This window comes from Tupaia chinensis, unplaced genomic scaffold, assembly GCF_000334495.1.
Source record: "Tupaia chinensis unplaced genomic scaffold, TupChi_1.0 Scaffold000001_1, whole genome shotgun sequence".
Classification (NCBI taxonomy): domain Eukaryota; kingdom Metazoa; phylum Chordata; class Mammalia; order Scandentia; family Tupaiidae; genus Tupaia; species Tupaia belangeri.
This window is the reverse complement of record NW_006159427.1, coordinates 4,715,883-4,742,861: the sequence shown is the minus strand read 5'-3', so window position 1 is coordinate 4,742,861 and position 26,979 is coordinate 4,715,883. Positions and strand designations below refer to the sequence as shown.

Below are 26,979 nucleotides of genomic sequence, written 5' to 3'. Positions count from 1 at the left end.
TCCACAACACCACTCCTGCTAACCACAAGATGGCCGCTGTGCCACATCAACTGATGGTCAACTCTGCTTACCAGAACTGCTTTCCTGAAACTGTATTCCATGGAGACTCACCTACAGTTGCGGAACTGCACGAGACCCACACTTGATCCAACCTTGAATGGAATCTATTTTCCCTATTGTTAAAAACTTTGGACTCCTGGCCCCTCTCCCTCTACTCGCAGGTATCGCATTTTCAATGACCCCTCTGGAGGATAGCTGTCTATAGCAGAGATAGAGTAATTGGGAGAGGGGGAAAGGGCTGAGGGTCAAACATAGGATAAAAAACATATTTATATGTATGAAAGTAGAAATGGAACAGTATTGGTGACGACATGCTTGATTAAGACACTATGCAGTTTATCCTAGATGGGAAACTACACTTGGTGTGTTGTGATGATACTCAGGGAATGAGTGTTAGGCAATATAATTTAATATAAAAAAAGTAATAAGCAGGAGGAAAAAAAATGCACATTTGATGACTGAAGAGAGTTGTATGTACACAACTGGGGTCTACTTTATAGTATGTTCATTCTACTCCCTGGGGTTTATGCCTAGGATCAGATTTGGATACATGTGTAAGGATATGTCAGCTGTGCTAGCTAGTGGATATACTTGGAATAATTGAGTTCATTGGTAGAACAATTGAATGGGGGGGGCGGAAGGCATTGAGGGCAATCATGAATGTTAGGGACAATGGAGGAGGAAGATGGGACATGGCAGAGGGTGGGGATGGGGAATCTAGGATGGCAAAACAAAAGGCAAGGTATGCAGGACATGGGAATTGGGAAATCATTTGCTGAGAATTCAGTGATTATATTCATTTTTATTAAAATAATTTTATTTAAAAATTGCTATTTTCATATATCTTTAAGTATTTGATATATCTTAAAATATTTTATGATAAAATTTTTTTTTCAAAGGGGCGGTAGTGCTGCGTGCTGCAAAATCATGGTTTAGGATTGGATCCCTAGAAATTTTGGCTCATTATGGTGAACTGGATTTACTGAGGTTAGAAAATTATATTTTTTAAAGCTATGAAATATGTATTTTCCCCAACTTTGCTAAGGTATATTTGACATACAAAAATTGTATGTATTCGGGGCTGGTTGGTGGCATGGTGGTTAAGATACTGAACTCTCATGTGGCTGACCGCAGTTCGAGTCCCAGCTTGCTTTCCCACTTTCCCTCTTTCTTTGACTCTCTCTGGTCAAATTAAAAATAACAATTATTAATAAAATTGAATAAAATAATTCTTCTGGATACATCTATTGTGAAGTGATCACAATCAAGCTAACATGTCCATCATCTCACATAGTTACTTTTTTTAATGATGAGAATACTCAAGGTCTACTCTCAGCAAATTTTCAGTGCATAATACATAATTTTTAGCTATTAGCTGTATGCTAGGTCTCTAGGATTTATTTACACTTTGACCAGCATCTCCCCATTTCCCTCACATGTACCCGTCTCCTCCATTCTCCTCTTGGGATTTTGGGCATACACACACGCATGCCCAGCATGAGTTTCTAGCTGCCAGGTCCAGTACTCAAGCTGCGGTTGACTATGCAGAAGTCTGGTGCCTTAACCACCATGCCACCTCCTGGCCCCTGGACTCCAGTTTTGACAAATATAATGATGCTGTTTCACACTATGCTGACCCATCTGAAATATAGCCCCTACAACAGGATGAATGCAGACACACAAAGCTTTAGGGACAGAGTGCAGCTTACTGAAGATTGCTGTGGGCAAGCGAGAAGAAACAGAAAAAGAGCAAAACTGATAAATCCTTCCCCTTAGGTCCTGCAGTGCAGCTTCCACAGTTTCTGAGGTCTCCGTGCCTGCTGGCATCTGTGCTCTTAAGAGTCCATCGTTCTCAGCAAAAAGTTTCTCAAATAAAAAGATTTCCTCCTTTAGGAGGAATTGTTTCCATTTTTAAATAGATTTTAAAAATCACTAGAAATGTGAAAGAAGCATTCTCTCAGACAAACTAGAACCTTTTGAAATATGAATCCTATAATGTAGTTAACAACGCTGTAAACCCAGATTTGGTCCATGAAGAATACAGGGAGGGGGGAAAAAGAAGGAAATGAAGAGCAGAGCAGGGAAGTCATCCCACTTGTCACAACTGTGCTCTGAGTCTCCCACTATTTTTTTAAAAGAATTATTTATTTAATTAAATGTATTTATCATTATTATTTTAAAATTTGCTGTAGGGTACTAGGGTACATGCTCCACAAAAGAGAGAGAGAGAGAGAGAGAGAGAGAGAGAGAGAGAGAGAGAGAGAGAGAGAGAGAGAGAGAGAGAGAGAGAGAGAGAGAGAGAGAGAGAGGCAGACAGAAAGCAAGCCACCAGGTCCGGGACTCAACCATGTCGGCCATGTGCGAGTCCAGAGCCTTACGCACCAAGTCACTTACTAGCCCCCCCCCGAGTCTCCTACTTTAGCAAATGTTTACAAACTTGTAGCCATCCTGGCTGGTGGAGACTGTTGTCCTCTCTCTCTGGACATTATTTCTTACTACTTGTTTGCTTTTAGGACCACTTTTCTGCTTGGATTTACCATGCCTCTGAAATCATTCCACCTACTGGTCAGGTTTCAGTATATCTCACTTACCTCTCTAACATTCCGTGTATAGCATTCACCACTTTCTGGAAATGCCGCCTCTGGCTGACTTGACATGACTCTCCTGTCTGTCTAAATTATTAGGCAAACTCTAATTGATTCCTATTGTTTTGACTGGGTTTTAACAATTCCAAAATCACATCTACAGTTTTTTTTGTTCCATATTCCTTTTTTTTTTTTTTGAGAGATTTTTGCTATAGGGTGTGTGAGCTTGCCAGAGAGACAGAGAGAGACAGAAAGTGAGAAATCACATTCCAGGGGGGTTGGCCATACCGCAGTCCCTTCTCCTTCATTCTCCTCTTGGAATCTTGGGCATGCATACACAAGTGTCCCGCATGAGTTTTAAGCTGCTAGGTCTGGGACTTGAACCTCAGTCAACTACGTGGGAGTCCAGCGATATAACCATTATGCCAACTGCTGGTCCCCCATATTCCCTCTTATTCAATGCAGTCAACACTAGTGGCTAGTCAGTTAACAGGAATAGGTGGTTAAAATGCGGAGTAAGGCCTAGCCTTTGTGGTCCAGTCAGTAGCATACTGAACTACAGTGCTGGAAGCCACATGGCTAACACAGGTTTGTATCCCTGACCCCAGTCAACCTGAAACACACAGGACGCATGTGTGTAATGCCCAGGATCTTGGAGTGCTAGCAAAAAGGGATTGTGGCATGATGATACCCTGTTGAGAGTGGTTCTCTCTCTTTGAGTGGTTCTCTCTCTCTCTTGCTTTCTTGTATGCATGCTCACGTACTCTCTACCATGAACAAAATAAAATTTAAAAGAATGTTTAAAAATAGGAATGAGGGAACCAGCAGTTAGCGTAATGGCTATGTCGCTGGATTCCCACGTAGTTGACCGCAGTTTGCGTCCCGGACCCGGTGGCTTAAAACTCATGCCGGGCACGTGTGCGTTCGTGCCCAAGATCTGGAGAGGAGAATGGAGAAGAAGGGATTGCGGCGTGACCATCCCCCATGGGGATTAATTTCTCGCTTTCTGTCTCTATGTCTCTCTCTGTCTGTCTGGCGAGCGCACGCGCCCTATAGCGAAAACCTCTCCCCCCACACCCCCCAAAAAATAGGAATGAAAAATACTGCATATACAGGATCAACTCTGTGGCCTGGTGGTTAAAGCAATCAAATCCCATATGGCTGACTGCTCACGTCAGATCCTGACTCTGGTGGCTTGAAAGGCATGCTGGGTGTATGTGCCCCAGATCCAGAGAGGGTGGAGAAATGGAGGAGAAGTGATTGCGGTGGTGATCACACTCATTTGGGGGGGGCAGGAAAGGGGCAGCATGTGCATCCTCTAGCAAATTTTTTTAAAAATGTTGTATATGCTCTTTAAATATTTTAACTTAAGACATTTGCCATTTTTTTGGTCACCTCATTTGTGAATCCTTACGTGACCCTCCACATATGAACATGTCCTGCACTGTCATCACTGTGTTTCTATTACGGCCTTGAGTATACTGTAACCAAGTGTCAATTCTTCTCCCCTAGTGGACCATTGTTCTTTGAGGTCCAGGTCTGGGCCTTATCATTCTTTTCCCTGACACTTGCCCAAGGCTTGGCAGATGAAAGGTACAGTAGGTACTCCGTGGATGTTTATTGAACTAATCTGAATCCATGATAAGGCAGACTCCAGTATGATCTTAGAAATGTAGTCTAATAGGTCAACAGAAAGTTAGGACGTATTTTCCTGTTTTTCTATACAAAAATGCGTCATGACTTTCCTCATGACTTAATATTTTTGATTGATGCCGAGGAAATATTTCTCTGGCTATTTTTGGAGCAAAATTGTCTTTTAAAAAAAATCTTAAACTTTTATTTAATTAATTTATTTAATTGCCAGAGGGCATGTGTGATCTCCAGAGAAAGACAAAAAGCACCCCACGATGGGGCATAGTCACACCGCAATCCCTTCTCCATTTCTCCATCCTGTTGGAAATTTGAACGTGCACACGCACATATACCTGGTGTGTTTTTCAAGCCATCGGAGGTTAGATTCAAATTGTAGTTGGCTGTGTGGGCTAACACCTCCACCAACCACTAGACCAGGGACAGTCCATAAAATTTTATTCTTAAAGTTAAGATTTTAAGCCTGATGAAATGAATTCATAAATAGCAAGGATGGATTTAGGTGTGCGAATATTTGATACTGTGTTCTGAGGAGCACTGATGCTATGTCCTTTTTCTCTCCAGGACATTGTTAGACTTCATCATACTGGAACATTTTCCCTTAGTAGATGTCAAAAAACCAAATAGATATGTGGTAAGTTTTTGAAGAAAAATGGTGATACCCTTGTTTCCTCTCATTGACCTGCCAACTTTAGAGATTATAGTTTAGAACTGAAAAATAACTACAGTTTGGAAAGGAAGAGTATAGCACTTTGACATTTTGTTAAATGATAAGATCAACCGCTTCATGAACAAGATAGTTTTGTTTAAAAGAGGCCTAGTGGGTCTAGCAGATGGCATGGTGATTAAGGTGCCAGATATTCCCACGTGGTTGACCATAGTTCAAGTCCCGAACTTAGTGGCTTGCTCTCACTTTCCCTCTGTCTCTCTCTTTAGTCACATTACATTAATGAATGAATAAAATTTTTTAAAAAAGAAAGTGTGCTCCTACAACCTGACTGCATGCTTTTTTTTTAATCTGCTGCTTTTAATTTGATCACATACAAGAGAACTTCAAAAAGTTCATGGAAGGGGACCAGCAAGTAGCTTAGTGGTTGAGGCACTGGATTCTCACAAGGCACATGGCTGACTGTGGTTCCTGTTCCAGACCTGGTGGCTTGAAACTCATGCCAGGAATGGGTGTGTGTGCCCAAAATCCCAAGAGGAGAATGGAAGAGAAGGGATTGTTAGAGGGTGATTTCTCACTTTCCCTGTCTCTGTCTCATGAGTACACTCACCTTATAGCAAAAATCTCTCTTAAAAAAAGTTTATGTAAAATGGAATTAAGTCTGAGTTTATTTAAGTATAAAAATTTTGAGATCCATGCATAGTTTTTGCATCATACACATTTCCATGAAGTTTTTGAAAACCCCTCATGTATTCTTTCCTTGCATATTATATATGTAGATATTTTTATAGTAGTGGTTCTGAAATAAACATAATACATAACAGGGAAATGTGATTTTTCCGTTCTCATGGAAAGTTTTGATTTTCATAACCTTTTTTTTTTCATTCTTTTAACAGTCAAAGAAAAGGGAATTTCATTATTTTTCTTGGTGATACATTTCAAAGTTTAATAGCTTACATTGCTTAATTTTTTTTTTTTTTGAGAGGTTTTTGCTATAGGGTGTGTGTACTTGCCAGAAAGAGAGACAGAGAGACAGAAAGCAAGAAATCACTTCCCCGGGGGGTGGGGGTGGTGATGGCCATGCCACAATCCCTTCTCCATTCTACTCTCAGGATCTTGGGCACACACACACACACACACACACACACACACACACAGTATGAGTTTAATCCACCGGGTCCGGGCCTCAAACTGCAGTTGACTACATGGGAGTCTAGCAATATAACCATTATGCCAGCTGCTGGTCCCAACATTGCTTATTTTTAACTCCCTGTGCTGAATTCCATGTGTTTACTTTGCTTATTGGACAGGAATAAACTTGATAATTTTATTATGCAAGCTTTTTTTTTTTTTTAAGCATAATTTTTGCTATAGGGCACATATGCTTGCTGGAGAGACAGGAAGTGAGAAATCACTCCCCTAGGGGAGATGGCCATGCCACAGTTCCTTCTCCTCCATTTATTCTCCTCTTGGGATCTTGGGCACACATGCACATGTACCTGGTGTGAGTTTTAAGTCACCAGGTCCAGGACTTGAACCATAGTAGATTATGTGGGAGTTCAGCGACATAACCATTATACCATCTGCTGGTTCCTTCGTGAGCCTTTTATATAGTATTTTTGGATCAGTAATTTTTCTTTCTTTCAGTTTTCTTATATGTGCTAATTTCCATTTGTTTAGTCATCTTTTGATTCATCCTTGAATTCTTCCCATATTCTCCTGGTGACTTATCAGAGAACCCTAAAAGAATATATATTACTGAGAACCTGAAACTTTTCTAAATTTTATTTTAGGATTTTTTTTCTATTGTGGTATCTGAGACAGCACAACTCATTGCCTTGTGGATGTCTGTTGGTTTTGCTCATGGTGAGTTATCTATTACAGTTCGTTCTTCTGATCAGAAAGTAGAACTAATTTGTTGAAGTAGGGGACCAGTATGTGCTGTGGTGGTTAAGGCGCTGGATTCCCGTAAGGCCAACTGTGGTTCAAATCCCAGACCTGGCATCTTGAAACTCAGGCCAGTCATGTGTGAGTGTGTGTCCAAAATCCTGAGAGAGAAATGAAGAAGGGATTGTGATGTGGCCATGCTCTCTGGGGGTCATTTCACACTTTCTCTCTGTGTTTCTCTCTGTCTCTCTCTGGTGACTGCATGCACCCTTTGACAAAATCCTGAAAAATAAAATTTGTTGAAGTAGAAGTCTTAATTTAATTTTGTGTATTCTGTCTGCTGATGAGCTCTTGTTTTTTCAAAAACTATTTAATATTATTTTAAATTTACTATAAGGTACATGGCACTCACCAGAGAAAAACAGAGAGTGCATGAGAGAGTGAGGAAGCAAGCCACTGGGTCCGGGACTCAAACTGCAGTCAGCCATGTGAGAGACCAGTGCCTTAACCATCTGCTGACCCCTGCTAATGAGCTTCTTATTCTGTACATTTTTAATACACAAATCTGTTTTTAATAACAGAAAGTTTTCATGTTTAAAATAGTTTAGAATGGACTAGTAATCATAAAATAGGATGAGTTTTAATAGGTTATGAGCATTTATTCTGTCTAGATCCCTTAAAGCTATTTAAAGATTTTTTTTATTTGTGATAGAGTATGTGTGTGTGCACATGAGAATGAGAGAGAAAAATGAGCACTCTTCGCTGGGTCTGGTCACTCTCAGATTTCCCTCTCCCAGTCCTGTAGCCCATTGGATCTTGGGCAAGTATGTGTGTGCCTTGCATGTCTCAAGGTACCTGGGCCAGGGATTTGACTCATGATCCCAATGTGGGGTCTGGCTTATTTTGATCAGTATTTTTTTTTTTTTCTTTTCTTTTCTATAGGGTGTGTAGCTCGCTGGAGAGACAGAGACAGACAGACAGAAAGTGAGAAATCACCCCTCGGGGGAGATGGCCACACTGCAGTTCCTTCTCTTCCATTCTTCTCTTAGGATCTTGAGCATGTAGGCACATGTGCCCAGTGTGAGCTTTAAGCCACTGGATCTGGGGCTCAAACCATGGTGGACTATGTGAGAGTCCAGTGATGCAACCATTATGCCATCTGCTGGTCCCTTGAGCCGAATTATACCAATGCCAAGGAGCCAGCCCTAAGGCTATTTAAAAACTTTTTTTTTTTTTTTAATTACCAGAGGGTCTGTGCACTTGCCAGAGGGAGAGGGGGAGAGAGCGATAGAAAGCATTCTTCCCTCTCTATCCCATCATGATTTTTGGGCAGGCATGCATGCACCCACACCTGGTGTGTTTTTCAAGCTGGTGAGGCTAGGATTTGAACCTCGGTCAGCCGCATGGGAGCTGGTTCCTTACACAGCTGTTTTATGGGTCTGGCTCAGTCTTTTTTTTAATTGCCAGAGGCCTCACATGCTTATCAGAGAGATAAGGAGAAAGCACTCTGTCCCGCCCCTGCTGCCCTGGGGTTAGTCATGCTGCAATCCCTTCTCCATTTCTCCATCCTGTCAGCATTTCTGGCAGACACATACATACAAGCGGTGTTTGAACTACCAGGGTCAGCCAGACACTAGACTATGTGGGCAGCTCTATTTAAAACATTTTAGTTATAAAAATACTGCATGGTTATAGTAAATCATTTAAAACATACAGAAGTGAATGAGCGTTCCATCCCCCAAAGTAATTACCATTAATCATTTCATATCAGTTCTATCTTTCTCTCTATCATATACACGTCTCTTACAGAGAAAAAAAGAAAAAGAAAAATGACTCCTCATCCTAGTATTCTGCACTAATGACCGTCATCAGAGTACATATCTATATTTTTATCTTTTCCCTTTCATAACCCTTGAAGATTAATTAATCTTAATCCTTGCTAGTCTAAATTCCATTCCACATAGTTCATGTTAGAAATTGAAGATAAATAGAAGAGGTACTTTCATTTTTTGAAGTTTTGTCTCTGCAAAATTTGAAATGTGGGGGCAGGGTAGTGATTTTAAAATAAAAGGTTAAATTTAATTAAAAAATATAGTTTTAGGGCCAACAGGTGGTGTGGAGGTTAAGTCACTGGATCCCAAATAGCCAACTCCTTGGTTTGAGACCCGGTGGCTTGAAAATCACACTGGGCTAGTGTGTGTGTGTGTGTGTGTGTGTGTGTGTGCCTAAAATCTGTGAGGAGACTGGAGGAGAAGGGATTGTGGTTTGGCCATCCCCCTGGGGGGGTGACTTTTCACTTTTTTTTTCTCTCTCTTTCTATCTCTAGTGAGTACACATACCTTATAGCAAAACGAACACAACAAAAACAAACAGAAAAATGTTGAGTCTTTGGGAATGTCATGACATATTTTTCTGTTTTCCTTTATATCTATTATTAGGATCTTTTTTTTTAGAGAGAGATTTTTACTGTGTGCTTGCTGGAGAGAGAGACAGAGAGACAGAAAGTGAGAAATCACTCCCCAGGGATGGCCTTGCCACAGTCCCTTCTCATCCATTCTCCTCTCCGGTTTTAAGGCATGCATGCACACATGCCCAGCATGAGTTTAAAGCTGCTAGGTCTAGGACTTGAACCATGGTTGACTATGTGGGAGTCCAGCAGCGTAACCATTATACTATCTGCTGGTCCTGTTTTCTATGTTTTTTTTTTTTTAAGCAAAAATGTATTATGACTTTCCTGACGACTGTATGTGTGTGTGTATTGTTTTAAGTTATGTGATGTCACCAGTTAAACTTTCTGTTGATAATCCAATTTTATCTCTGAAACAAATGGCATTTATATGCCCTTTTCTCTTCTGAATAATTTTATAGAATTAAAAGAAAAGTACTTTATTATTTCATTATGATGTTTTTGGAATATTTTGTTTCTTAGGAGTTTGTAACACTGATAACTTCAGTTTGTTATCCGTGACGATTGACTATGGTCCGTTTGGTTTTATGGAAGCCTATGATCCAGGTATGCAGGATCCTGTATGTGTGTGTATGTAAGTGCGTGCGTGTACTTTTTACTAAAAATCATTGCAGGTCTATTTTAGATAAATGATTACAGGTAATATACAGCCATGGGGTTGTGGGAAATATTGGGGTCATTCATGAAGTGGACATTTTTGTGTGGCCTTTTGATCACCTGGATGCCATAGTGCTGCAACAGGGTATCTTTGTGGTCTCTGCCTTCAAGGACTCTGGAATGAGAGAAGATGGCCTGAAGTGTATATAGGAGTGTCTGGTCAGACAGACAGGCTTGCGTTCTGGCCTCTGACCCAAATGGTTCTGTGCCTTTGGACAAGTTAACTGAGCCTCTCACTGCACTCATCTATAAAGTGAGGTTATTAGTCATACAGTCCTTACCACTGGAAGGGCTGGAGAAGGCTTTCTGGGGGGATGTGCCACCACCCGAGTTGGAGTTTGTATGATAAACTGGAAATTAAAAGAAAAATGTTTTAAAAATTTTGCTATAGGAAGTGTTTTGCTCTCTCTATTCCCTGGAAAGAGACAGAGAAAGACAGAGAGAGAGAGAGAGAGGGAAAGGGATAAATCACCCCCTCCCCGGGGAGAGGTGGGGGGTGGCCACACCACAGTTCTTTGCTGTCTGTACTCCTTTCAAGATTCTAGGCACACAAGCACATGCACCCAGTATAATTTTCAAGCTGCTGGGTCTAGGGCTCAAATACAGCCGGCCATATGGGATTCAGCACCTTAACCTTCACACCACTTGCTGGCCCATAAACTGCATATTCTTATAGGTTAGAAATAGATTCCTCCATTCACATGTTCATATTTTATGAGCTTTTAGTATAATGGATATTATGTTATATATTACTTGAGAGATAAGTTTATAAGTGTCAGAATGATTATTTTCTAATAAATATGAATTTATTAAGTTTAAATATCTCCTTAAAAAAAAGAAAGAGGCTATTTATTTTAATTATCCCCAGCCTAAGGCTTTTTTGTTTTAAACAGATTTTGTACCAAACACATCTGATGATGAAAGAAGATATAAAATAGGAAATCAAGCCAATATTGGGATGTTTAATCTAAACAAGTTGTTAGAAGCTCTAAACCCATTACTGGATCCTAGGCAAAAGCAGCTGTGAGTAAATCTGACATCTACTAATTAAATTTCCTTGAAAACATATTAGTGAAATGACCATTTTTTAAAAAGTAAGAGACCGAGGCCAGCAGATGGCATAGCGGTTATGTTACTGGACTCCCACATGGTTGACCAAGGTTTGAGTCTTGGACCCAGTGATGTGGAAATCTTGACGGGCGTAAGTGCGTGCATCCCAGGAGGAGAATGGAGAAGAACGGATTGTGGTGTGGTCATCTTCCTGGGGGGTAGCTTCTTACTTTCCATCTCACTGTCTCTGTCTGTCTGTCTGTCTGGCCCCAAGAGACTAATATTTTAAAAACCATCTTATTATTTAGTCTTTAATAATGGAGATACTTTAAGCTATTTTTCTCTAGTACAGTTTGGGCTTTTTTTCATAGTTATTGAGATAAAGTTTTCCTTATTTATTTCTCATTACATGTAAAATCTGGGACTGGCAGGTGGTATGGTGGCTAAGGTTCAGGATTCTTACATGACTGGCTGCAATTCGAGCCCAGAACCAGCAGCTTGAAAATCATTCCGGGGACATGTGTGCACACGCCCAAAATCCGAGGATGAGAATGGAGGGGAAGGGATTGTGGCATGGGCATCCCCAAGTGGGGATAATTTCTTAGTTTCTTGAGCACACGTGCCCTATGGCAAAAAAAAAAAAAAAAAAAAAAAAAAAAATCTGAAAAAAAGTTGTAAAATCTTAGTTTAGTTCCTGTTTGATCCAAGGATTATTATCATGGCATTTCTTAATTTCTCAGTACTTGGAATTCTTTTGTTCATATTTTTATGATCAAAGAATGAGAATGTGCTTAGTAAAATCTCTACTGTTCAAATGTGTTGAAGTTTCTTTAAAACATTTTTAGGCATGTTTGATGATTGTACATAAAATGTACATTCTGGGGACCAGCAGGTGGTATAATGATTATGTCGCTGGATTCCCATGTAGTCGACTGGTTTGAGTCCCAGACCTAATGGCTTAAAACTCACACTGGGCTTGTGTGCATGCGTACCCAAAATCCTGAGAAGAATTAGAGGAGAAGGGATTGTGGCGTGGCCATCTCCTCTGGGAGGTGATTTCTATTTCTTACTTTCTGTCTCTCTGGCAAGTGTACATGCCCAAAAGCCAAAAAAAAATCCAAACCAAAACAAAAACAAAAACAAAAAAACACACAAAAAACAAAAAACCTCTCTTAAAAAATGTACATTCTGTAGTCAAAGGTTTTATTACATGAAATCACATACATTTATTGATTGTATTATCCAGGTCCTTTATAACTCTATTTTTTATGTTAGATAAGTTTGGGTCTTATGAGATGTGTTTTACTTTAATACTTTGTGTTTTTATCAAGTTATTTTTTTCTAATTGTTTGAAATGTACTTATTTTGCTATTATGTTATTGGCACATACATGATTTATACTGTTAGATTTTCTTTAAAAAAAAAACTGCCTTTTATTTGAACAGAGACCCTCTTTAACTCTCGATTTCAGTGTAGTTGTTAATGCTGGCCATGATTGCTGGTTTGCCTTGTATCACATTTAAAAAAATACATTTTATTTAACTTTATTTATTTATTTATTTATTTAAATTTAACCAGAGAGGGACAAAGAGATAGAGAAAGAGAAAGTGAGAAAGCACGCCACTAGGTCTGGGACTCCAACCATGGTCAGCCATGTGGGAGTCCAGCGCTCTTAAAGTGCTCTTAATCACCATGCCACCTGCTGGCTCCCTCTATTGCATTTTATATTTGACCTTCATTACTTTGTTACAATGTATGTGTCTTATAAAAACATGTAACTAGGGGAGCCAGCAGGTGGCATGGTGGTTGAGGCACTGAACTCCCACATGACTGACGATGGTTTGGGTCCCAGACATGGTGACTTACTTTCTCACTATCACTCTCTCTTTCTCCCTCTCTCTCTCTCTCTGTCTCTCTCTGGTCAAACTGATAATTAATAAAATAAAATAAATAATAACAAATATATAAGTAGGTTTTATTCCAATGTGATGGTTTCTGTCTAATAAGCATATAGTCTGCTCACATTTCTTTTTCTGTTTCTTTTTTAATTGCTAGAGGGCATGTGCACTTGCGGGAGAAAAGATGGAGAGACGGATGGGGGTGGGGGGGACGCTTCTCATGGGTCGTGGTCACAATCTTATTTCCTTCATTTCTTCACCCAGTTGACATTTTGGGCATACATGCAGATGCATCGGGCAGTTTTTCAAGCCACTATGGCTGAGATTTGAACTGTGGTTGGCCATGTGGGAATTGGCTCCCTTAACCGCTAGGATATAGAGCTGACTCCACAGTTACTATAACAGCTGATGTATTTTATTTATTATTGTATTTTACCTATCTTCCTCCATCTTTAGTTTCTCCTCACTTTTCTTATCTTTTTCTGATTTGAAATGTTTACTCATTTATCCCCTCTTCATTGGAAACTATTAAAAATATATTCTGGGGGGAGTAGCCCTGGCCTTGTGGTTAAGACCACTGGCTCCTACATAGTCAGCCAAGTAATTTGAGTCCCAGACCCCAGTGGCTAGGAAACATGCTAGGTGCATGTGCATTCATGTCCAAAATCTCAGAAGAAGAGAGAAATGGAGGAGAGGGGATTATGGCATGACCATTCTCCATGGGGGTGTTGTTTTATTTTCTGCCTCCCTTTCTCTCTCTGTTTCTCTCTGGTGAGTGCATGTGCCCTCTGGCACAATTTTAGAAAGTAAGTTTAGGCTAGCCTATTGTGCAGTGGTTCGGATGGCTGGATCCCACACGGCCAACTACATGGTTCAAGTCACAGACTCGGGGGTTTGAGAGACCTATCAGGCCCATGTGCATGCCTAAAATCCTGAAAGGTGGGAGAGATAGAGAAGGAATTGTGTGTGGCCATACCCCGTGAAGGAGTGCTTTCTTACTCTCCCGCTGTTTTCTTTCTGTCTCTGCCTCTTCTGATAAGCACACATGCCCTCCGGCAAAAAAAAAAAAAAAAAAAATTTAAGGAGGCCAGCAGGTGGCTGGAGGTTAAGGTGGCTGGATTTGGCTGACTGAGTGGTTTGAGTCCTGAATCTGGTAGCTTGAAAAACACATGAGGCAAGTGTTCCTGTGTGCCCTGAGGAGAATGGAAGAGAAAGAATTGTGGCATGGCCATCCCCGATGGAGAACAATTTTTCGCTTTCTACTCTCCATCTTTCTCTGTATCTCTGGGGAGTGCATACACCCTATAGCAAAAATCTCTCTCTTTAAAAAAAAAAGATGAATGCTTTAATTTTTTTATGAAAATTTTTTTTTATCTCATACTTTCAGATAAATAAAAATGTTATCCTATTGGGCATTATTTTGGGTCTAAGATGATTTTTGAAATATGCCAAAAGAACTATTTAAATAGGTCTATAAAAGACCTATTTATATTTATCTCTTACTATTATAGAGATATATTAACATTTATCATAGAAACTAGTTGTTTAAAGTGATGTTTCAAGAATGACATGATTTAATCTGGACTGTATTCAAACCTCTGAGACAAAAGTTATGCTGACAGTTTTCTCTATGTTACGATATATAACTAAACCAGAATCAGTAGCGTATAATTTCCATATTATCTGATGTATGAGAAGATTCACTTTGTTCTGGTAAAATGACATTAGAGAATGTCCATTTTAAATCATATCCCTTTTTCTCCCACAGAGCTGCTCAGATCCTTGAAGGGTACCCTGTTCTTTACTATACAAGGTTCGTCACTTTTGAATACAAATATTAAAACACCCTGGTTGATTTGAGGGCAGTTCTTAAAATAGTAAGATTTTAACACAAATTCAATTGACATTTCTTTGTATAGTTTCAGAAAATTGTTCAAAGCCAAGCTTGGATTACTTGGAGAAAGGGAAGAGGATGATGACTTAATTGCATTTCTCTTATTTGTGAGTTTATCTTTTTTATTTTTATGGTTAACATTTAAATTACAGTTCAGCAAATTTTTAAAGAAGTGAACTAAGTATAATTATTTTCCTTAGCTCATGGAAGAGACCGAAGCTGATTTCACGATGACGTTTCGGCAGCTCAGTGAGATTACTCAGAGCCAACTAGTAGAGCTCAGTATTCCTCAGGTAGTATTAATTTGGGACATTTATCTTTTTTCTTACTTTAGTTTTCTTTAACAGGTTTATCGATGTATAATTTACCTACCATAACATTCTCCTCATTTTAAGTGTAATATTCAATGATTTAAAATAATTAACAAACTTGTATCGTTATGCTGATTCAGTATTATTGAATTGTTGGAAAAGTAAGTCATGGCATATTTTTTCTATGTTTTTCTATGCAGATATGCATCATGACTTTTCAGACAATCCAGCAGAACAGTTCCATCACTCTAGAACATCACTTGTGTCCATTTGCAATCAATCCTATTTCCACTTTCCAACTAACTGCTAATTTACATTCTGTTTCTAAAGGTTTTTCCTTTCTGGAAGTTTTATGTGAATGGAATCATACAATATGTGGTATATACTCAGATACCACCCCCCCCAGACACACATACACACACTCACACGTTTGTTTTGTTTTAGTTTTTGTAATAGGGTGTGTGCCTTAGTAGAAGGAGACAGAGAGAGAGAAAGTAAGAATTCATCCCCCAGGGAATATGGCCACACCACAGTCCCTTCTCCATTCTCCTCTTGAGATTTTGGACATGCACACACATGCACACAGTGGATTTTTCAAGCTGCCAGGTCTCAGACTCAGAACTGTGAAGTTGGCCATGTGGGATTTAGCAGCCTTAACCTCCATGCCACCTGCTGATCCTAGCCTTTTATACCTAGTTTTTATAACAATTCTAAAATAGCATTGAAATATTTGTTTACACACTTGCCTTTTTTATAAAAAAGTTCATTTTTTAAAAAGCTTATTTATTTAATTCTTCCATGCGAGTTAGAGAGACAGAGTCAGAGAGATAGGCACTTCCCACAGTGTCTTCACACCTGGTTCCACTCCCAGCCCTAGCTGGTCTGGATCACGGGTAGGTGTGTACCCAGCATGCTCAGAGTGGTCCTGGATCACAAACCCAGGCTGTTTCCCATGTGGGTCCAGTTACACTACCACTGCACTACTGCCTGACCCTCATTTGTTTCTTTTATTTTCTCTGTACTGAAATACACTTGTACTTTCATTCCATTTTCCATGAACTTTTTAAAAAGAATTATTTATTTAATTTTATTAATTATTATTATTATTTTTAATTTGATCAGAGAGAGAGAGAAAGTGAGAGAACAAGCTGCCACGTCCAGGACCTGAACCAGGGTCAGCCATATTGGGAGTCCAATGCCTCAACTACCATGCCACTTGCTGACACCCCTATTTATTTATTTCTTGAAATAGAGAAGAGTGGAGCCTTCAAAAGCGTCTCATGATGCTGCAGTCCTCCCACTCCAACCTTCCTGCCGGTCAGGATCCTGAGTGTACCCAGAGTGTTCAGGTCAACCCAGAGTTTGAACCCCAGGCTCTCTTATATGGCTTCAGCATCATGCAGTGGCCCCGACCACCTGCACCATGGTGTCTGGGCCACACACTTTCCTTCTTAAGGTCAGAGGCTCTGACCTACTAATTTTTATATCCTTCCCACTCAAACATGGTTTGCAGTACATAGTTTTTATTTCATAATCTTATAAATGAATTAATAGATAAGATAAAATGCAGTTGGAAATTAAGGTTTTAAAAGTGAAGTATACATTAAGGGAGTTTTCCCGTAAAAAATGATGCTTTTTGATAACGTAAGTATTCATCATGTAATCTGTTTAAGAACTTTGTATGTTTTTTATTTCTCTTAAGTCACACCATTATGTGGTTTTCTGTGAATCAGAATTTTAGAGTTGTATGACACAGAAGGAAAAGGAAACTATTCCTTTTTGTGCTACTTCTAACTGAAACAGCTTCCTTTATAAAAATCTTATACGTTATTATTAGAGAACATAAACAATTGAAAGGAATATGAAGTAAACAGAAACCGAACAAATACTCATGTAATAAGGAATATATTATTTTATTTTCATTTAGCAATTCTGGGCACTGAAGATGATTTCAAAGCACAAACTCTTTCCTGCCTGGGTATCCCAGTACCTTTTGCGACTGAAGAGGTAAAGTCATCTAATCACTTCCAAAAGAGCACGTAATCTATTATTTGGACTTTGTCAGCCTATCAGGTTCTTCTCTTCCCTTCCATTTTGTGGCATTTCCTTTTTCTAAAAAAACAAAAAACAAAACAAAACAAAAAAACAAAAAACCTCCCACCTCATTTATTTAAGCAATATTATTCTAAAGTTTATTATAGGCCACATGTTTTCAACAGAAAAAGATACAGAGAGAGAGGAAAAGTGAGAAAGCAAGCCACCAGGTCCAGGACTCGAACTGAAGTTGGCCATGTGGGAGTCCAGTGCCTTAAACCACCATGCCACGTGCTGTCCCCAGCACTTCCTTTTTTACTCCTGGATTCTTTATCCTGGCTGGGGTAGGGAAGCGCTACCACCCCTATGCAGAGAGCACTGTTGTGTTCACTGTAACTCGGATAGCACAGGTCCCCAGGTGTCCAGAGCCTGCACCTGAAGCCTCTCAGTCTTTTGTCTGATGCTTATTTATTGTCACATCTTATACAAATGTAAGAAGCCACCTTGGCTCAAACTCATGTTGAATTAGGCAGTGACAGCTGAAGGGAGAAAAGAGGAAAACCACGGGATATGCAGGAACAGATAGCCCACCACAGGTTAGTGGTCACTGAGGGCTATTTATAAAGATATTTAAAACAACTGAAAACATACTGGGTGCATATGCATGTCTACCCAAATCCTGATAGATGGAGAAATGGAGGAGGGGAGATTTTGGAGTGACACCCCATTGTAGGGGCGGTAAGGGAGTGCTTTCTCCTCTCCCTCAATCTATTCAGGTGAGTATATGTGCTGAGTAAGACAAAGTGAAATTATTTTTAGAAAACTATGCTTCAGACAAAGGAAGGTATCAGTTTAGACTTTTTTTTAAGACAAAAAGAGTATTTTAATTGGTTAAAATACGAAGTTTGATATTGCCTAAAATAACTGACCAAGATGTATTTTAAACTATGTTTAATTAAACTCAGTATTTTCTGTCTTTTTTTTCTTTCTTTTCTTTTTTTTTTTTTGTGGAGAGGTTTTCTTTATAGGGCACATAAGCTCGCCAGACAGACAGAGAGAGACAGAGAGACAGAAAGCGAGAAATCACCCCCCAGGGGGGATGGCCACACTGCAATCCCTTCTCCTACATTCTCCTCTCGGGATCTTGGGCACGCACACACACACACCCAGTGTGAGTTTTAAGCCACCGGGTCTGGGACGTGAACCGCGGTCGACTACGTGGGAGTCCAGTGACATAGCCATTATGCTAACTGCTGATCCTGTCTTTTTTTTTTTCAAACACCAATCTTTGGTGACTTGAATGTTTTTTCCTCAATATTTGTCTTGTGGAGTAATTTCATCCTGTTTGAAAAAAAGATGACAATTTGGGTAGGTAGTGATTAATTTTGTCCTTTTGTTTTATTCATTTTTAGTAACGTGAATGACTCAGATTTTGAAAGAAGGAAAAGAATGACAAGTAAGTAATTCTTTTGATTTTCTTAATTTTAAGGATTATCTCATAAAAGCAAAATTTTTTTTTCTTGAAAACCAAAAGCAATTACATAAGTGATTTGAGGGTTTTCTTTTTGTTTGTTTATTTAATTTTGTTTTTTATTAGAATTAGTCAGGTGAGTATATTTTAATCAAGTTAAAGTGTCCTGTTGGGCTTTTCTAATTTCAGCACATGGCTTTTAACTTAAAAGTATGATGACTCTGTATTCAGTCAATTTGCATAATAATGCCAAAATAATATTGTCTTAAAAGATGGTGGAGGGACCAGCAGTTGGCATAATGGCTTTGTCGCTGGACTCCCATGTAGTCAACCGTGGTTCGAGTCCTAGACCCAGTGGCTTCAGCTCATGCTGGGCATGTGTTCATGCAGGCCCAAGATCCCGAGAGGAGAATGGAGGAGAAGGGATTGCGGCATGGCCATCCCCCCTGGGAGGGGATTTTTCACTTTCTGTCTCTCTGTCTCTCTCTGTCTTTCTGGTGAGTGCATGCGCCCTATAGCAAAACCTCTCCCCTCCAAAAAATATGGTGGAGGGCTGACCCTGTGACCTGCTGGTTAAGGGAGCCAGACCCCACATGGCTGACTGTACATTTCGAATCCTGGCTCCAGTGGCTTGAAAGACACACTGAGTACATGTGCGTGTGTGCCCAAACCCCGACAGGATGGAGAAATGGAGAAGAGGAAAGTTTAGAGTGACCAACCCTCCACTAGGGATGCTTTCTTCCTTTCTCTCTCTCTCTCCATCGCTCTCTCTGGCAAGGACACATACTCTCTGCCAAATCAAAATAAAAGTAAGTAAATACAGAACGTGGGTTTTGGAGTCTGGCAGATGAATCTAATTTCTGTCACTTTTCAGCTGTGTAATCCAAAAGATTTTGTGTGTGTGTGTGTGTGTGTGTGTGTGTGTGTGTGTGTGTGTGTCTGTGTATGTCCAAGGTCTTGATGGGATGGAAAAATGGAGGAAAAGGATAACAGTGTGACCAAGCCCCATTGGAAGGTACTTTCTCTCTATCCTCAGCAAGCATACATAGTGTCTGGCAATAAATTTTTAAAAAATTTAACAGAGCCAAAAAGGCTTGTGTCAACAGAAGACATAGTTTCTGGAATTTTTCTAAACATACTATTATAATAATACTTTTTAATATGAAAAAATGCATGCTTACTGTCAAAAATACAAATTTAGGGCCATTCAGTGGCATGTTGGTTAAAGCACTGAATCCCACATAGCAAAGTGCTATGCAGTTTGAGTTCTGGACCCAGAGGGTTAGAAAACACACTGGGTGCATATGTGTGCATGCCCAAAATCCAGAGAGGAGAATGGAGGAGAGATTACAATGTGGCCATCTCTACTGCCCTTCTGGGAGGGATGCTTTCTCTTTCTCTTTCTCTCTGTGTGTGTGTGTGTGTGTGTGTGTGTGGTGAGTACACATGCCCTATAGCAAATTAAAAAGAAAAAAAAAATTAAATATACACATTTATGAAATGGTTCTGCTTTCCCTGTTTCCTCTCAGCCAACATCAACATCATGCAGTCCGGCTGAAGGGTTGGGTGTTGATTCTGTGCTTGTAGATGCTAAAAACATCAACTGTTTCTCCCCTAACTTAGGCTGGAGCGGACAATTCAGATGACTTAGATCTTCTTTCCTCTTGTTTTATAAAATGCTTTGTAAGCTGAAACTGGTGATTAAAAACAAAATAATGATGAAACTGAAAAGAAAAACAAAACATAATACTGATCATAATGCTTAAGAAAACTTTTTCTGGGGACCAGCAGTTGACATAATGGCTATGTTGATGGACTCCCATGTAGTCAACTGCGGTTTGAGTCCTGGACCTGGTGGCTTAAACTTACGCTGGGCGCGTGTGCGTGCATGCCCAAGATCCCGAGAAGAGAATGGAGGAGAAGGGATTGCGGTGTGGCCATCCTGCCTTTGGAGTGCTTTCTCGCTTTCTGTCTCTCTCTGTCTCTCTGGTGAGCACACACGCCCTATAGCAAAAAGCTCTCAAAAAAAAAGGAAAGAAAGCTTTTTCTGTACCATGAAGTAATACACTATTCTTTGTTTATAAACAGTGAAATGGAATGACACTGATAATGTCTTCTCTTTGGAGCCTTCCAGCAAAGTTTTTGAAATGACCTGATTTCAGTGGTGACTTCATATGGCCTGTGTCAACCAGGTAGACTCCCTGATGCATGTTCTCCTCTTGTTTAAGCTGTCAACCCCAGGTATGTGCTCAGGAACTGGATGGCAGAGTCTGCAGTGCAGAAGGCAGAAAGGAATGATTTTTCAGAGGTAAGATGGTTGAATTTTTTGAGTTTATTAACTAAAAATGTTTCCTATTTTAGACACTTCTGCTTATAAACCACTAAAACACCATGTCTGACACCAGTTTTCCATATTTCTCTTTGCGTGGTTTTTCTTTTTAAATCAGTGTATCATTTTCTCATATTTTCCAAGTATTCTTTAATGTACTTAAATTTTAGACATTAGTTTATTTTTGTTTGTTTGTTTGCTATTGCGCATGTGTGCTTGCTAGAGAGAGTTGGAGAAAGAGAGAGAGGGAAAGTGAGAAATCACCTCTAGGGGGGATGGCCCTGCTACAATCCCTTCTCCATTCTCCTCTTGGGATTTTGGGTACACACACACACACACACACACACACACACATGCCTGGCATATTTTTCAAGCCCCAGGGCCCAAGATTCAAACTGTACAGTTGGCCATGTGTAATTCAGTCACCTTAATCTCCATGCCATCTGCGAGCCCAATATTCATTTTATTTTAAATATTAATTTAAAATTATGTTTGTGTGAATTTTTGAATGAGTTGACATTTCTGTGGGTCTGATTCTGCTATTTACTATTGTGTTTTGATATTTTGGATTTCTGTCTCTGTTTGAAATCCAGTGAACCCTAATTTGGGGGTACATTTCTCCAGGGAGAACTAGCATTTGCCTCTACCAGGTACTCACGATTCCACCAGCCGGGGCCCACTTTTGATTAATCTCAACAGCAATGAAGGAGAGTACACGAAGCTACGTGTATCAGCCCCAATAAGTGTCATGTATATTGTTAAGGAAAACCTATCAGTGGCAAAAGGATTAATACAGTATTGGGGCCAGCAAATGGCATGGTGGTTAAAGGCACTGGACTCCCACATGGCCAACCACGGTTCAAGTCTTGGACCTGGTGGCTTGCTTTCTCACTTCCTCTCTCTCTCTCTGATCAAACTGGAAAATAATAATGATAATAATAAATAAAAGTTAAATAAAATAATTCTTTAAAAAAATACAGTATGTGTCTGATGAAATGTAGTGTGAAACATCCAAAATCTTATCAGTATTACGTATGTGACTTCAACCCCACTGGAAATATTTTATGTCTACACCTGAATGGAAGATACGTAGGTGGTCATTGTATTATTCTGCATACCTCCTCAGCCTTAAATATTTCCTAAGAAATTGATTAAAGGTGCATGGCATGTGACGCAGTTTTTAAAAGAGGAACGCTCTGGTACATGGGCCACCCCTCTCCTGTTCTAAGCCTGGAGCAGGCATCACTGATCGTCTCTCGGATTACTCAGAATCATTCCCCTCCCAGCTGATCCGAGCTGGTGAGAGAGAGAAACTAATATTTTTGCTTTGTTTTTGTTTGTTTGCTTGATGGCATCTGCACGTTTCCAAGAGGGGATGCATACAAATGTGCCCGGCTATACTTGAAACCCCTGGGGCTGAGATTTGAACTATACTATCGGCCATGTAGGGTCCAGCTCCCTAAACTACTAGGCCATTTTATTTTTTGCCCAATTTTTGCTATTTCGAATTAACTTTTGTTTTTTTCTCAATTTGCTATAGAGCATGTGTGCTTGTCAGAGAAAAATGGCAAAACAGAGAGAGAGAAAGTGAGAAATCTCTGCCCTGGGGGAATGGCCACACTGCAGTCCCTTCTCCTCCACTCTCCTCTTGGGCTTTTGGGCACGCGCGCGTGCGCGCGCGCACACACACACACACGTTCCTGGCATGTTTCTCAAGCCATTGGGTCCAGGACTCGAACTACACAGTTGGCCACGTGGGATCCAACACCTTAACCATCATGCCAGTGACTGGCCCAAACATGCATTACCTTTTTATTTCAGTAGTTGAATTAGCCTGAATATTCTAGGTTTTCATTTCAGAAAAGAAATTTTTTTTCAAATGTAATCTTTTTATAGTACTAAGTAAAACAAAGGGAAGTGTGATTATTTTCTTTTATCATTAAATACATTTGTCTAAGTTGGGGGAACTAAACAGCATTTACTACTTTGTTTTGTTGACATTTCCCTTCCTTCTCTGCCTTTGTTCGTTCCTGTGTTTAGTAACCATTCAGAACGCTATGGCCATCCCAGGCCACCTCGGTCCCTCGGCCACCTGGGCCCCTCAGTGGAGACAGAGGAGCAGGAGCGCAGCTTACCAGCAGGGAGCCTCAGGCTCCCCAGGGCAGGAGTGCTTGGGCTGTCAGGTCCGGCAGCATGGAGGAGATGAGAACAACACTGGGAACTTGGAAGTGTGATTATTTTCTTTTATCATTAAATACATTTGTCTAAGTTGGGGGAACTAAACAGCATTTACTACTTTGTTTTGTTGACATTTCCCTTCCTTCTCTGCCTTTGTTCGTTCCTGTGTTTAGTAACCATTCAGAACGCTATGGCCATCCCAGGCCACCTCGGTCCCTCGGCCACCTGGGCCCCTCAGTGGAGACAGGAGCAGGAGCGCAGCTTACCAGCAGGGAGCCTCAGGCTCCCCAGGGCAGGAGTGCTTGGGCTGTCAGGTCCGGCAGCATGGAGGAGATGAGAACAACACTGGGAACTTGCAGGGGCAGCCTTGGCTTAAGTGTTTCACATTCCACAGTTGCCAGTCTCTCTTGTAACAACCCCATAGCAGTTTTCAATGTCCTCACAAGAGACCTTCCTTATTCCAGGAATCACCACACTTAGTGTTCACTTAGGTATTTACAGTTCTCTTAGTCTTAAAGCTCAACTAGACTCAACTATAACTGTTACTGAGAAGGTTTTTTAAAAATAAATTTATTTAGCCAATGTTGTCTGGTAGTACAGTGGACTTTCCATCTATCAAGTTACCAGGGAAACGGACCTAGAAAGTGAACTAAAGGTCGAATTCTCATGGAGGAGAAGAAAACGATTTTGTAAACCTCTGCACTTGTAAACCTTTAAACACACAGCTGGTGTTTGCCTCCATTCGTCAAATACTTCTTGAGAATCCAGTCTATGAGAATCCATGGCAGAGATGTAAAAATCTATTTGAGGTACTTTGAAATTAGCAGGCAATGTTAGAGAGGTCGGCAGGTGGTGTAGTGGCTGTGGCGCTGGACTCCCAGTGGCTTCAAACTCACATGGGCTGTGAGTGCATGCATGCATGCCCAAGATTCCAGGAGGAGAATGGAGAAGAGATTTGGTGTGGCTAACACCCCTAGGAGGGTGATTTCTCGCTTTCTGTCTGTCTCTCTGGTGAGTGCATGCACCCTGTAGCAAAAATCACTGTTAAAAAAATGATAGGAGGACCAGCAGATGATGTACTGATTATGCCGCTGGACTCCTACATGGTTGATTGGGGTTTGAGTCCTGGACCTGGCAGCTTAAGACTCACACCAGGGAAGGAAAAAAAAAAAAAAAAAGACTTACCTGGGCACGTGTGTGTACATGCCCAAAATCCCGAGGAGAATGGAGGAGAAGGGATTGCAATGTGGCTATCCCCCTTCGGTCTCTCTCTCTCTCTCTGGTAAGCACGTGTACCCTATAGCAAAACTCTCTCTCAAAAAAAAGATAGGTACATAACTAACTTCACTAAAAGGAAGAGTAGAGAGTACCCAGAGAGAAGTTACAGGAGAGGTTCTAAGATCCTTGTGTTCATGACAATGCAGTCTTTCTGTTCACGATATGAGTGACACAGTCATTTGCTCTGCTTGCTCTCCTGCCTTTGCTTCCTTACTATAGCTGATCATTCGCCTTTTCTCTCAGAAGTAGGCACTTCCTTCATGATACCCAAGGAAGGGACAAAATCATGAAAATACACACTGTGCTTTCAGATTTATGATGCCTCAGTTTATTAATGACAGGGAAGCCGTGGGAACTGGAATGCACGCCCTCGACCTGAAAGGGTACAAAGTATTAGCATCCTTCTATTTCTGTGAATATCTGAGAAAGTTATAATTCTCTTAATGCAGGTGAAGGAATTTTAAATTACCAAGATATATTCGTAGTCTTCATGACACTGTACATATTCACACACTTTTAAAAAAAAGAATTATTTCATTTCATTTAATTTATTCATTCATTTTAATTTGACCAGAGAGAGACACAGAGAGAGGGAGAGGGAAAGTGAGAAAGCAAGCTGCCAGGTCCAAGACTCGAACGATGGTTGTACATGTGGGAGTATCTAGTGTCTTACCCTCCATGTCACCTGCTGGTCCCCTCACATTCTTATTTTAGTACAAAAGTAGTACTCAATGAGCTTTTTTTGTGGAATAATAGAAATTCTAAGTAACAATTATAGTCATGGTTTTTAAAAAGTTATTTATTTTATCTTATCAGTATTATTATTTTAAGTATGCCACAAAGCACATGTGCTCACCAGAGAGGCAGAAAGAGTGAGTGACAGAGAGAGAGAAGGAAAGTGAGAAAGCAAGCCACCAGGTCTAGGACTTAACCATGATCAGCCATGTGGGAATCCAGCACCTTACCCACCATGCCACCTGCTGACCCCTATAGTCGAGGTTTTAGTAAGCTATGAAATGTATAAATATTTCCAAATAGCTTAAAATTTTGCCATGCCATTTTAGACACTTAGAATTTGTTTTGTTTATTAATGAGGGCCCTGAGTAATAGAAGTCTATCCTTACCTGTTTAATTTGTTTACCAGGTTCATCTTCTGCAGCGTGTCCTTCAGCACCCGTTCCGAGAGCAGTCTGCGGCTGAGCGAGCAGGCTACTCCTCGCCTACTCCTTCATGGGCTAAAGATCTCAGAGTTAGTTGTTCATCTTAATCTGAGAAAAATAAATTAAGGAGTACTCCCACCATTACAGTCAACATAAAATAGTCTATTTCACAAATTCTTTTTTTAAGAATTGTTTATTTAATTTTATTCATCATTGTTATTATTTTTAATTTGACCAGAGAGAGAGAGAGAGAGAGAAGGAAAGTGGGAAAGCAAGTTGCCAGGTCCAGGACTCAAGTCACGGTCAGCCGTGTGGGAGTCCAGTGCCTCAACCACCACACCACCTGCTGGCCCCCTATTTCACAAGTTCCCAAGATCATTCACATTTTGATGACAGTCTCACATTAGATAAAAAATGATTATATGACTATATTAAAAAATATTTGTTAGCCAAATAAATTGGACTTTCATCTTTAAAATAGCTTGTGATCATTTTTATAATTAATGACTTTAACGGAACAACCTGGTGTTTTTGATAAACCACATGAATGATTCTCAATGATTAAGAAGTCTTGTGACTATTTTAATCAAAATGGGTGTGTAAGTTTTTATTTGGCACTTACTGTGGACTCGGCACGTTGGGGTACACCCCGTGATGGTGGTTAACGTGTTTCTCTGTCCCCTGCGTGTCTGTAAATCTAGAGCCTCAGTCACATTTAGGATTGGCTTATGTGTCTTAAATACTTGCTATCAGAAGGCAAGTATTCCACCAGGAGGTACATCGTATTTCTCTCTCTGTGATGCTAGTAGCCTTGACCCATTGATTCAATAAGGGTTGTAAAATGATGATAATTTAGTTCTGTCTTCATGTGTTAGATGGAATCCCTCCACTAAAACAACGAAAACACCCCAAAAACAAAACTTTCCATTAGTAATGATTTGGTTATCCTGAGGTACAGAAAAAACCAAAATAACAAGCTCGTTTCCAAGCATCCCCCTAAGATGACTAGTGTGTTTATTTGTATTAATATCATGATCAACTCTTGATTTTAACATATTTAATGTGCTTTTTGCTATCACATTTCTTTTTTTTTTTTTTTGCCATAGGGTACATGCACTCACCAGAGACAGAGACAAAGAGAGGAAAAGTGAGAAATCAAGGAGGATAATGGACCTCAACCCCTTCTCCTCTGTGCTCCTGTCAGGATCATGGGCATGCACACACACATGCCCAGTGTGAGTTTTCAAGCCACCAGGTTCAGGACTGGAACTGTGGTTGGCCATGTGGGAATCTAGTACCTTAACCACCATGCAACCTGCTGACCCCTCATTTATTATCTTTGATAATGTACAAATTGTCTCTTATTTGGCCATTAAGATTTTATTCACATTGCCTCCCTTTTT

The 26,979-nt window shown here is 40.2% G+C and overlaps 1 protein-coding gene across 1 annotated transcript in view; it reads left to right on the top strand.

The window, feature by feature from the left end:
- LOC102502842 (UPF0061 protein ETA_18310) overlaps window positions 1-26,689 on the top strand; it is a gene marked incomplete at its 5' end in the record, with an annotated part of 45,759 nt that extends 19,070 nt beyond the window's left edge. Inside the window, 12 exon segments of the mRNA XM_014586285.2 lie at window positions 960-1,047; window positions 4,860-4,929; window positions 6,756-6,828; window positions 9,779-9,862; window positions 10,867-10,996; window positions 14,690-14,734; window positions 14,841-14,922; window positions 15,016-15,108; window positions 17,054-17,133; window positions 18,573-18,616; window positions 20,860-20,939; window positions 25,561-26,689. Of these exon segments, the coding sequence (XP_014441771.1) occupies window positions 960-1,047; window positions 4,860-4,929; window positions 6,756-6,828; window positions 9,779-9,862; window positions 10,867-10,996; window positions 14,690-14,734; window positions 14,841-14,922; window positions 15,016-15,108; window positions 17,054-17,133; window positions 18,573-18,616; window positions 20,860-20,939; window positions 25,561-25,683 (992 nt within the window).
- Window positions 26,690-26,979: the final 290 nt, after the last annotated feature.